Source organism: Artemia sp. Qi Xiang Cuo, unplaced genomic scaffold, assembly GCF_049724085.1.
Source record: "Artemia sp. Qi Xiang Cuo unplaced genomic scaffold, ASM4972408v1 HiC_scaffold_3100, whole genome shotgun sequence".
NCBI classification, from domain to species: Eukaryota; Metazoa; Arthropoda; class Branchiopoda; order Anostraca; family Artemiidae; genus Artemia; species Artemia sp. Qi Xiang Cuo.
Window position 1 is genome coordinate 184613 of NW_028300495.1, and position 12673 is coordinate 197285.

At 38.0% G+C, this 12673-nt stretch overlaps 1 protein-coding gene across 1 annotated transcript; it reads left to right on the forward strand.

Moving 5' to 3' along the window:
* The first annotated feature begins 6570 nt into the window (after window positions 1–6570).
* LOC148938584 (uncharacterized) lies at window positions 6571–12344 on the forward strand. Its single transcript, XM_089107682.1, has 2 exons — window positions 6571–6697; window positions 11998–12344. The coding sequence occupies exons 1-2, from the start codon at window positions 6587–6589 to the stop codon at window positions 12268–12270; spliced, it is 384 nt and encodes a 127-aa protein (XP_088963808.1). The 5' UTR covers window positions 6571–6586; the 3' UTR covers window positions 12271–12344.
* The last annotated feature ends 329 nt before the right edge of the window (window positions 12345–12673 follow it).

Here is a 12673-nt window from a genome sequence, read left to right on the forward strand (position 1 = left end):
GGTGTTTCTTCATTTTTCGATAATCAGGCAATTTTCTCAAACTCATAGCTTGTGACTGGCAACACTAAAGTTAATGAATCCTAAATCTTTTGGAAACAACCCGTATTTTCTGTCCGTTTTTAAGTTTTGACGTTTCTCTTTACTTTCAGTTGAAGAACTTTTTTTATAATTTAATTTCTGATCACGGGGGGCTGGGCACGGTTGAAGTTGTTTTCACGTAAAAATACCCTCCACCTCTTCCATGGAAAATTCCCCCTCAAGACAATCCCATTCCTGTCGACTTTTGGAAGGTGTTTCTTCATTTTTCGATAATCAGGCAATTTTCTCAGACTCATAGCTTTTGACTGGCAACACTAAAGTTAATGAATCCTAAATATTTTGCAAACAGCCTGTATTTTCCGTCCGTTTTTAAGTTTTGATGTTTCTCCTTACTGTCAGTTGAAGTAACTTTTGTTATAATTTATGTTCTGCTCGCGGGGGGCTGGGCATGGTTGAAGTTTTTTTCACATAAAAATACCCTCTGCCTCGTCCCTGGAAATTTCTCCCCTCAAGACAATCCCATTCCTGTCGACTTTTGGAGGGGGTTTCTTCATTTTTCGATAATCAGGCAATTTTCTCAGACTCATTGCTTTTGATTGGAAACACTAAATTTAATGAATCCTAAATCTCTTGGAAACAGTCTCTATTTTCTGTCGGTGTTTGAGTTTCGATAGTGCTCCTTACTCTCAGTTGAATCCACGTTTTTTTTGATGTGATTTATGTTACCGGGGGGAACGGCCCGCTTAACTTTCTTTGCCCATAAAAATGCTATCCATCTCGTCCATGGAAAATCACTCGCACACGAGAATCCCATTCCTGTTGACTTTTGGAAAGAGTTTCTTCCTTTTTCGATAATCAGACAATTTTCTCAAAACCCATAGCTTTTGACTGGGCAACACTAAAGTTAATGAATCCTAAATCTTTTGGAAAACAGCCTCTATTTTCAGTCCGTTTTTAAGTTTTGATGTTGCTCCTTACTTTCAGTTGAAGAAAACTTTTATAATTTAATTTCTGATCGCGGGGGGCTGGGCACGGTTGAAGTTGTTTTCATGTAAAAATACCCTCCACATCTTCCATGGAAAATCCCCCCTCAAGACATTCCCATTCCTGTCGACTTTTGGAAGGTGTTTCTTCATTTTTTGATAATCAGGCAATTTTCTCAAACTCATAGCTTTTGACTGGCAACACTAAAGTTAATGAATCCTAAAATCTTTTGGAAAACAGCCTCTATTAAAAACTTTACCAAGATGTCTCGAGTTACGCATTAATCTCTAAGATAACACAAGCTTGCGATGCCCGTTTTTCCAAAAGGGATTATTTCTGTAATTACAAAGACACGTGCCTTTTATTACATCGGAAAAGATTTTTGAACGAAATAACTATATCTATCGTTTTTTTAATGGGCACCAAGTAAACTAAAACCACACGGAATCAGGCAACAGAGTCTCTCAAACCCCGTAAAAATGACTCAAACCCCCGTGCAACTGAACCCCCTTTAACTGAACCCTCGTGCAACTCAACCCCCCGTGCAACTGGAAGGTGTTTCTTCATTTTTCGATAATCAGGCAATTTTCTCAAACTCATAGCTTTTGACTGGCAACACTAAAGTTAATGAATCCTAAATCTTTTTGGAAACAGACTCTATTAAAAACTTTACCAAGATGTCTCGAGTTACGCATTAATCTCTAAGATAACACAAGCTTGCGATGCCCGTTTTTCCAAAAGGGAGCATTTCTCTAATTACAAAGACAGATGCCTTTTAGTTACATCGGAAAAGATTTTTGAATGAAATAACTATTTCTATCGTTTTTTAATGGGCACCAAGTAAACTAAAACCACACGGAATCAGGCAACAGAGTCTCTCAAATCCCGTAAAAATGACTCAAACCCCCGTGCAACTGAACCCCCTTTACCTGATCCCTCGTGCAACTCAACCCCCATGCAACTCAATCACATTTAACTAAACCCCGTGTAACTGAAACCGCGTGTAACTGAACCCCCGTGCAACTGAACCCTCGTGCAACTCAACTCCCGTGCAACTCAACCCCATTTAACTATACCCCCTTTAACTGAACCCCCATGTAACTGAACCCTTGTATAACCGAAACCCCGTACAACTGAACCCCCGTGCTACTGAACCCTCGTGCTACTGAACCCTCATGCAACTCGACCCCATTTAACTAAACCTCCGTGTAACTGTACCCCCTTTAACTGAACCCTCGTGCAACTCAACCGCGATGCCCAATTTTCCAAAAGGGAGAATTTCTCTAATTACAAAGACAGATGCCTTTTAGTTACATCGGAAAAGATTTTTGAAAGAAATAACTATTTCTATCGTTTTTTTAATGGGCACCAAGTAAACTAAAACCACACTGAATCAGGTAACAGAGTCTCTCAAACCCCGTAAAAATGACTCAAACCCCCGTGCAACTGAACCCCCTTTAACTGAACCCTCGTGCAACTCAACACCCCATGCAACTCAAACACATTTAACTAAACCCCGTGTAACTGAACCCGCGTGTAACTGAACCCCCGTGCAACTGAACCCTCGTGCAACTCAACTCCCGTGCAACTCAACCCCATTTAACTATACCCCCTTTAACTGAACCCCCCATGTACCTGAACCCTTGTATAACCAAAACCCCGTAAAACTGAACCCCCGTGCTACTGAACCCTCGTGCTACTGAACCCTCGTGCAACTCGACCCCATTTAACTAAACCCCCGTGTAACTGTACCCCCTTTAACTGAACCTTCGTGCAACTCAACCCTCCGTGCAACTCAACTCCCGTGCAACTCAACCCCAGCCTGAGCATGTACATATTTCCTTTTGGTGAATTGACTTTCCCTTTAAGCACTCTCTGAAAGTTCCAACTTAATACACAAATTCCTTTTATTCAAATCCCAACCACAAATCAAGTTATTGTATATTGAACAACCTTCCATAAGTACTTGATTGGCTCCTAAAAAATGTCTACGTCAAACGATACAACCATGGGCAATTCTTATCAAAAACAAAAACCTTGCCAAATTTAAAAAACCTCGACTTTAGTTTCATAACATGCATTATAGTGTGCCAACTTTTAAAATATTCACGCGTGAGTTTAATGTCTCAAGCATGGGTTTTTCTTGCGCAATTCCAATATATATTTTCATGTAGGTTTTCAATCTATTACACTTTTGACCATATTCTTTTAGGATTGAATGTAGGGTTGAAACCTTATACACTATCACTACTCATAAGGGTTAAATGAATTAATACTTATTTATTTTTCCAGGGGCAATTTATGTGGAAGAGGTGGTCACATAAACTTTGGAACAGGACTCATTGAATTACAAATTAAAATTTATAGTGCCCTTACACCATGAGTGGATCCAGAATTTTTTAGGGGGTGGGGGCAAAATAGGTTGATCCGATAAAATTGCGTTAGGAGCAAGTTTAATTAACGCAATCTTGCGTTAATTAAGTAAATTACAGTACTTTAGACTACGTTAGGGGGAGACACCCCCTTCGCCTCTCCCATGGATCCGCCATTGCCTTACACTCTCTGTTTCTTTCCTTGTTCGGGTGGAGAGCAGATGCCTAATAGGTGTTTTTTAATACCAAAAGATTCTGACTCTCATTGGGCCTTCAGGTATAAACAGATTTAGTAAAAAGGGAGGGGTGGGTAACAGGGCGTGGGGGGAGGGTATTTGCCCTTAGATCGATTTTGACTCGTAAGAGCTGGACTAGAACTTCCAATTTCAAATCAAATGAGCCCTCTCTGAAGTTTATACGTGAATCCCTTCCTGTCCCTGGGTCCTGGGGGGTTTTGTTGACGCCAGAGCTTTGTTACTTAACCTTTCAACTATTTTTAACAAAATTTTTATCTGATGCATCTAGGGCGTGGAGGAGGGGGGCGCTAGTTGCCCTCCAATCTCTTTTGACTCTTAAAAAGTGAACAAGAACTTTCAATTTCCAATCAAATGAGCCCTCTCTAAAGTTTATACGAGTATCCCTTCCATAAAAAGTATATGATGGATTAGGAGAATGCTTAAATTACAACCCTTGCCCTGAGGGCTGTGGGAGAGTTGCCATTCTCAAAGTACTAACTTGAAGACCTTAAAACAATGTTTATTAAAATGGCTGTTTTAAAATTTTGATTGGGTGTGCTAAGGGAAAAGGTGGGCGTGAGAGGGGGTTAGTTGCCCTCAAATGAATTTCGACTATTAAAAAGGGCACTAACCCTTTGAATTCCCAATCGAATGAGTATTTTTGGAAGTTTCTACGACACCGCCTTCTGTAAAAACCTTATATGCCCCCAGGGTATAACTTAAAAACCTTGCCTTGAGAGTTGTGGGGGAGTATCCTCCTCAAGAACATATTTTCTATCTGAAAATCAACTATGCTGAGCAATATGGCAATATCAAAATTTCGATTGAATGTGTTTGGGGGAGAGATGGGCGTGGGGGGGGGGGCTAGTTTCCCTCAAATCACTTTCGACTGTTAAAAAGGGAACTATCCCTTTGAATTTCCAATCGAATGAGTCTTTTTTGAAGTTTCTACGACAACGCCTTCTACAAAAACCTTATATGCCCCCAGGGCATAACTTAAAACCCTTGCCCTATGGGTTGTGGGGGATTGTCCTCCTTAAAAACATATTTTCTATCCGAAAATCAACTACGCTGAACAAAATGGCCATCTCAGAATTTTGACTGGATGTGTTGGTGGGAATGATGGGCGTGGGGGGGGGGATAGTTGCCCTCCAATCACTTTCGACTATCAAAAAGGGCACTATCCCTTTGAATTTCCAATCGAATGAGTCTTTTTTGAAGTTTCTACGACAACGCCTTCTATAAAAACCTTATATTCCCCCGGGGTATATCTTAAAACCCTTGCCCTGAAGGTTGTGGGGGAGTTTCCTCCTCAAAAACATATTTTCTATCTGGAAATCAACTACGCTGAACAAAAGGGCTATCTCAAAATTTTGATTGGATGTGTTTGGGGAAATGATGGGCGTGGGGGGGGGGGGGCTAGGTGCCCTCCAATCAATATCGACTATTAAAAAGGGCACTAGCCCTTTAATTTCCAATCGAATGAGGCTTTTTTGAAGTTTCTACGACAACGCCTTCTATAAAAACCATATATGCCCCCATGATGTAACTTAAAACCCTTCCCCTGAGGGTTGTGGAGGAGTCTCCTCCTCAAAAACATATTTTATATCTTGGAATCAACTACGCTGAACAAAATGGCTATCTCAAAATTTTGATTGGATGTGTTTGGGGGAATGATGGTCGTGGGGGGGGGGGTTTGTGGGGCTAGTTGCCCTCCAAACACTTTCGACTATTAAAAAGGGCACAATCACTTTGAATTTCCAATCGAATGAGCCTTTTTTTAAGTTTCTACGAAAACGCCTTCTATAAAAAACCTTATATGCCCCCAGGGCAAAACTTAAAACCCTGGCCTTGAGTGTTGTGGGGGAGTGTCCTCCTCAAAAACATGTTTTCTATTTGAAAATCAACTACGCTGAACAAAATCGCTATCTCAAAATTTTGATTGGATGTGTTCTGGGGAATGATGGGCGTGGGGGGGGGGGGGCTAGTTGCCCTTCAATCACTTTCGACTATTAAAAAGAGCACTATCCCTTTGAATTTCCAATGGAATGAGCCTTTTTTGAAGTTTCTACGAGAACGCCTTCTATAAAAACATTTTATGGCCCCAGGGCTTATCGTAAAACCCTTGCCCTGAAGGTTGTGGGGGAGTATCCTCCTCGAAAACATATTTTCTATCTGGAAATCAACTAGCTTTTTGAATTTCCAATCGAGTGAGCCTTTTTTGAAGTTTCTACGCCTTCTATAAAAACCTTATATGCCCCCAGGGCATAACTTAAAACCCTTGCCCTGAGGGTTGTGGGGGAGTGTCCTCCTAAAACATATATTTTCTATCCGAAAATCAACTACGCTGAAAAAAAGGCTATCCCAAAATTTTGATTGGTTGTGTTTGGGGAAATGATGGGCGTGGGGCGGGGGCTAGTTGCCCTCCAATCACTTTCGACTATTAAAAAGGGCACTAGCCTTTTGAATTGCCAATCGAATGAGCTTTTTTTTGAAGATTTTACGACAACGCCTTCTATAAAAACCTCATATGCTCCCAGGGCATAACTTAAAACCCTTGCCCTGAGGGTTGTGGGGGAGTATCCTCCTCATAAATATATTTTCTTTCTGGAAATCAACTACGCTGAACAAAATGGGTATCTCAAAATTGTGGATGTGTTTGGGGGAATGATGGGCGTGGGGGGGGGGCTAGTTGCCCTCCAATCTTTTTCGACTATTAAAAAGGGCACTAGAACTCTCGATTTCCAATCGAATGAGCTCCCTTTGAAGTTTCTACGACGACCCCTTCCATATGAAGTGCCTCTGGAAAAAAAATAATAATAAAACATTGGAGCCGTAGGGCCTTTACTATAGGCAACGCTACAGCGTTGCCTCTGACAAGTTTCCAGTTAAATCTTACGCCATCTGATAAGCTTACCAAAGTGGCTTTTTTAGGTTCTATTTCTGCATATCTCAATGGCAGCCTGTAGAGCATTACCGTGTTTAGCTTTTGACAGAAACGCAGATGTAGAAATGCTTGATCAATCAAGAGATGCATCAGATGAGTCAGAGAGTGACAATAGCAAGGTAATTCTAGCCGTTAATCCTAGTTTCAATTTCGCAGCCCCAGTAACAGTCTTTTAATGCAATGACCCCTTTAATAGTCTAAAATTCACAACAGCAGTATAATTAGATGGGGGGGGGGATTTATCATGATTAAATTATTCCTCCGTTTAATTCATGCTGCATCGATATATGAACTTATAAATGATTAAATGAAAAATAAATAGTAATGACATAAATAAATATAACATAATATAAGAAATTAATAAAAATCTAAGAACATTTATGTTAGCAAAATTAGAAAAAAAAACGGATAAATATTCATTTGGAAACTAAATTTCTTATATTTTTTATCAGCTTTTTCCATACTTGCACAAATTCACCGCAGCAACTGAGCGGAAGTTATTGTTTTTGTTGGTTTTTATTTTATTTTTTTTACAGATTTTTGAAATATTACTAAAGATTACTCCAACTAAAAACCAATAATAGAAAAAAATATATAAAAAAATAAGTCAGTACCAAACCTATTGAAAGAACGACTCAGATTAACGACAATCCAATTACTTATACTCACATACGTGTTATTACTACTATACCCATGTATTACGAAAATATCATACATTGTGTATTTGGTGTATTTTGATAAACCATATTAATGTGTATTTAGTTTATACTATTAGCGTTTTATTGCTGAAATAATCCTAGACTCATGCTCTTCTAAGAGTAGGACAATTTTTTTTTCAAGGCATCGAGTTTTATCTCCAATCAGTATTGTTGTTGGTTAGTAGAAATGTTGTATATTTATTTGTACATTTTTATTATTGTGGTAACTCTCTCTCACTCACTCTCTCTCTCTCTCTCTCTCTCTCTCTCTCTCTCTCTCTCTCTCTCTCTCTCTCTCTCTCTGTCATGTTCTCACTCTTCCTCTCTGTCTGTTAACGTTTACAGTTTATTATGTTTATTATAAATTTTACAGTTTATTATTCAGTTTATATATATATATATATATATATATATATATATATATATATATATATATATATATATATATATATATATATATATATATATATTTAAGGCGTTGTTTTTTAGCTCCAAACAGTAACAACAATTAAATTTTATTCTACAAAGTTGGTTTTCAAGAGCTTCTTGGAAAAGAATTCTCATGAAAGGTCAATACTATGCCCCTCCATTTCTAAGCTACCATAAATATATAGGGTGTCTAGGTAAAATTGTAGTCTTTAAAGAAGAACTAGAACTAGTTTCCTATGGAAGAAGAACTAGCCTTTTTCCATGAATAGAAATTTGGGTAGTGTTAATTTCCAACCCGGAGATTTCAGGCAGACAAAGACCAGAATCAAACCCTCCAGCAATCCACGTTGTTAACTGTATTGAATTATATCGATAGACGAAATCAATCTGTTCATAGGATCTAATATTTTTATCACCTGAACGTCGCGATTTCTGTATATTAAGTGGGAATGCATTTAAATCATTTGGGTAAAAAGAAAGTATTTGACGAAATATACCTGTAGAGACCAATAAAGAAAGAGAAACACAAATTTCAGTATTAGCAAATAAAGTTCAGATTGTAAAAAATAATATTTTACACTAATTAATTACACAGATTTACTGCAAAATTTAGGTAAAAAGGCTAAATATTGTTATAGACCAAAAGAAAATCCAATAAGAGTCTGCCAAAACAATGCCTTAGGGCTGAAGGTTTGACAATTCAAGCCCCTTACATGCTGTTCCACTAGTCCTAACAAATCTAGATAAATTATGTAGATTTCATTTTTGCCTGTTAGTTAATATGCCATCTACCTTTTAATGCATTTCTCTTCCACAATCATGCCTGCTTGGGTATGGCTCCTACTCACAATAGGAAAGTTGAATTTTGTGGTAACACTTTTTGAATCGTAAGAACTTATTTCTTACCTAAATTTAGGGTCTAAATGATAGGGGAAGCAGTGACATCGGTTGCCCGTTGTCCACAGTGGAGTAATGGAGTATGGGTTACAGGCTCAGGGGGATAATTATCGGGCTTCGATAGGAGAGTGGAAGATTAAGCTCTGGTAAAGTAGCTGCAGTTGAGCTAAATGATTTTCAGCTGAATCAGTTATCTTTTTAGATTTTCATATGGCTTGTGCATGTGTGTCTCGTCTTCTAGCCTCTAAGGGGGATATATCCTAGTCATCATCCGAGGTTGAAACCAGGAGACAATGAGCTTGAATGTCTTCAGTTGTAAATTTGTCGCTCAAATGCTGTTTCTTTTGGTTGAATATACTCAGTATGTTGACAGGATTGAGTTCAACTTTCTTCCTCGACCCATTCAACTCTATCAAACACCCCTCAACTCTCTCAGTGCTTAATGCATGCTGTTTGTCTCATTCTTTCGATAAGTCAATACTAGTTTAATATAGTCTAATAGATATTAAAAAATTCAGACAGAAAGATCTAACGGTTATCTTGTTAGGGGTGAAGTAAGACAAAATAAAACCTAGAGAGTGAGAAACACAGAGAAAGAGGCTAAAAAGAGAATGGGAGATATGGAGAGGGAGAACGAGAGAGAAAAAGAGGAACCTAGGGATAGGGAGAAGAGAAAGGTAAAAAAGAGAATCAGAAAAAGGGAGAGGGATATAAAGCTTTAAGAGCAGAAGATTCAGAAAGAGAAAGAAAATAGGGAGAAATTGAGAAGCCAAAGAAAATGCTTGCAAACAGAGGAGCATAAACTAGAATATAGTCAAAGAAAAGTCTCATGTCAAAAGTCTCAGTAGACCTATTTAGAAAATTGAAAGGACCATTTTGACTGGCCGGATTGTAATTCCAAAGATAAAGAGAATGCAGAGTGATCGAACATCAGTGTTTTCATTATCCTCACATTTTGAGGGTTTACCTGAATTTTTCCAAAAGAAAATTCACTTCTCCAAAATTTCCAGAAGATCAAAGTTTGTAAATGAGTGAACGTTTGCATTAAATACAAATAGATTAGTTTTAGTCAAGGTTATTTTTTTAGGGATATGACAGAGAATCCAGTTTTCAGTCCTGAAAATTCGGGGAAACCCAGATAAATTCAAAAATGTTGGAAACACTGCTTAAAACCCTAAATGTTATCAGTTTTTGTTTTTTAGTGTTGTGAATCTGTTAGAAGTGACTTAGCATTATACGAATGAATTTTAAGATATTCAGAATTTTGTAAACTATTCTTTTAAATTTCGGGACAAAAACTAAATATTAAAGAGAAAAAAATGGTAAAGACAAAATGTCACACATTCTATATTTATAAAAAAATTATTATCTGAGATTCATGAGATGCCAGCAGGCCTCATCCTATTGGCCTGTTCAGCCTACTAATACATTGGGTCTTGCGTATTGTATATATGTTACATTTAATCAATAATTATTCAATAAAATAGATATCACAGCTATGGCAAGTGCTGCGACTATCTTACGCTACTTAGTTCCTAGGATGATTTTTAAGGCTCGTTTTTGCACTGTTTCAATTTCATCGTTTAGGTTGTTGAAGTTAAGTGCTTGTGGTTCTCAAACTGGGCATGTGTATTCAAGGAAAGGGCGTACGTAACACGTGCACTTGAGCATTAGATGTTTTTTAGGAAACCCAAATCGATTCAATGTGGTTAAGGATCGCAACACGTAGTTGCCCTTTCTTACAAGGTTCGTAACGTGTGGGCTAAATGAACAATCGTTACTGAACATCACACCAAGGACAACTGTATTCAAATTGGTAGGGTACCAGGGGTCAGGGCAAGCAGGTTCTCTTTACAGAGGATTGAAGCGCATCACTTTGGTCTTATTAACGTTAATCTAAGCCCCACCTGAACTGATCCTTGAATTTGTATTTTAAGTCACTATCGAACTGGGGTATTACTTGAGACCTTTTAATGAGCTTGTATTTCAGCAGGGCTGACAATAATAACAAATTTGGATCTTTCTTTAGCGTTTCACAAGAAAACATAGTTTATGAGGGCTAAGAACAAGAGGGCAGCAAGTTTAGTGCCTTGTTGACCACCACATGTTGTTTCCGCCCACTAGAGTCAAGATCTCCGGTAAAAAGTGCATAGACACACTGATATAGATGTCTCAAGAAGTCTACTATCAGTAGTAGAGTGGCCTTTCTAGCACCCATCCGTTTCAGATTCTTCAAAGCCGTGATATGGCGTAAAAAATATAGCACCTTACAATAGTCAGCTAGAAGCAGATCAATTATTCTACCTGCTTTGTCTATCCAGCCAGTAATTAGATAGTAGAGCCACAATAAGTAGTGAGTCGTGCTGCTACCTTTAAGGTATGTGTGCTAGTAAGGGTAGAGGCAAAGGCATATTTGTGACTAAATTTCATGATATACGAACAAATCGGTCACTTTGGCTCAATTGGGGGTAATTAATATGGGTTGGAGTTCAACACAGGATTGGGGGTATTTTAACTTAGGAATAACGCGTACGGAAGCTCTCTTCCAGGCTCACGGGAACTGTTGCTCTCTGAAGCATTGGTTGATAATGAACGCCACAGGCTTAGCTAGAAATACTGCATGGTCAATGAGCAGCCTGGCAAGCAACTCACCTGGATACAATGCTCAGTTCCTTTTTACCTTTTCAAGTTCTTTGAAAACCGCGTATATAGATATTTCCGCAATGTGTCCTCCGGGAAAGCTGGACGAGAGGTTTTCAATGTTCTCTTCAGTGAATGATGTGTAAGTAAAACATGTCGCACCGAAAAACGAATTTATTTCAGTCGACGGCACTAAAGACCCATCATTTTTCTGTATCTTCAAGTCACTATTAATGAGTTTTCCAGACAAACGTTTGACTTAAGAGTGCCGCTTACGGGAGTTAGTAATCACTTTGCCACAAACATATGCTTTCTTAATGGCGCTATTTATTTTCACAATATGAGTTGAGCAGCCTTTTTGCTGTGCAACTTCTCCGGTCGAATGGAGTTAACTTCGGGTCTTGATTATATCAGGTCAGGACCGAAATAGGGAACACGTTGACTTTCAAAGGTGAATTTCTACATTCATCAGGAACAATCGCTAGTGAATGTCAACATTCATATATCTGAATGTTGACATCCATCAGTGAAAGTCGACATTCGGCAATTTCAGTCTTTCACGGTTTCATACAATGTAAATAAGAGTGCAGTAAATAATGTACTGACTTATATGCTATTCGATTTTTCAAATTGAGTTATTTTGGTGTTTTAATGCAGGTAAGCTTCAGTGTATTAACAAGTAATAATGTATTTTCTGCTCATTTATAAAACCTAGTGTTTTTTCTTATTTAATGCAAGCATCTATTTGGCTTTAGGAACGTGGCCTGGTCATATTTTTTCCATGGAGAGCAAAAAATAGAATGTCTAGGAAAAATACTGCTGACACTAAAGGAAATTCGAAAACGTTAGCCAATGAAGAAGCAACTTTGTTTGAAAAGGAAGGAGAAAAATCAACAGAAAGCCAGTTAACGAGGGAACCTTTGGTTACAGAAAATATTGTTAATATAAATGACATAACTGCTGGATTTTCAAACTGGATAGCCAATAATGAAGAAGAAGTACCCTTTAACCTAATCATTGTTCCTTAATAATTGTGAAAAATACGTCTTATCCCATTGATCTTTGATTTCTTTTGGTAAAATTATATAAGGTTCAGCATTAACGGTCGATTGACTACATAGTCATAGTCATAGGTGCTTTCAATAATGACCAAAGGGAATATTTTCTGTGAATTCAAGACAGGATCAGAAACAGTGCAAGGCCGTCAATTGGAAAGGGGGCATAGAAAGAGGGCTATTTGTACCCTAAATGTTTGTCCCCCTTCTATTTTTGTTTGTATTATCCTTGGAAAATTCCTTTTTTGGTGCTTTTATAAGAGAAAGTTAAAAAAAATTAAAAAATTTTCCCCTCTCATATTTTCATGAACTAATGCCTCTAATTACAGTTATGGATTCATTTAGATGAGTTTCTCGATTTTTTTATGCCACCCAA

Bases quoted from the DNA above. Each gene is read 5' to 3' on its own strand.
- LOC148938584 (XM_089107682.1), top strand. From the start codon at position 6,587: ATGGCAGCCTGTAGAGCATTACCGTGTTTAGCTTTTGACAGAAACGCA. The intron at 6,698-11,997 runs GTAATTCTAGCC...ATTTGGCTTTAG, and splicing joins CAGAGAGTGACAATAGCAAG to GAACGTGGCCTGGTCATATT.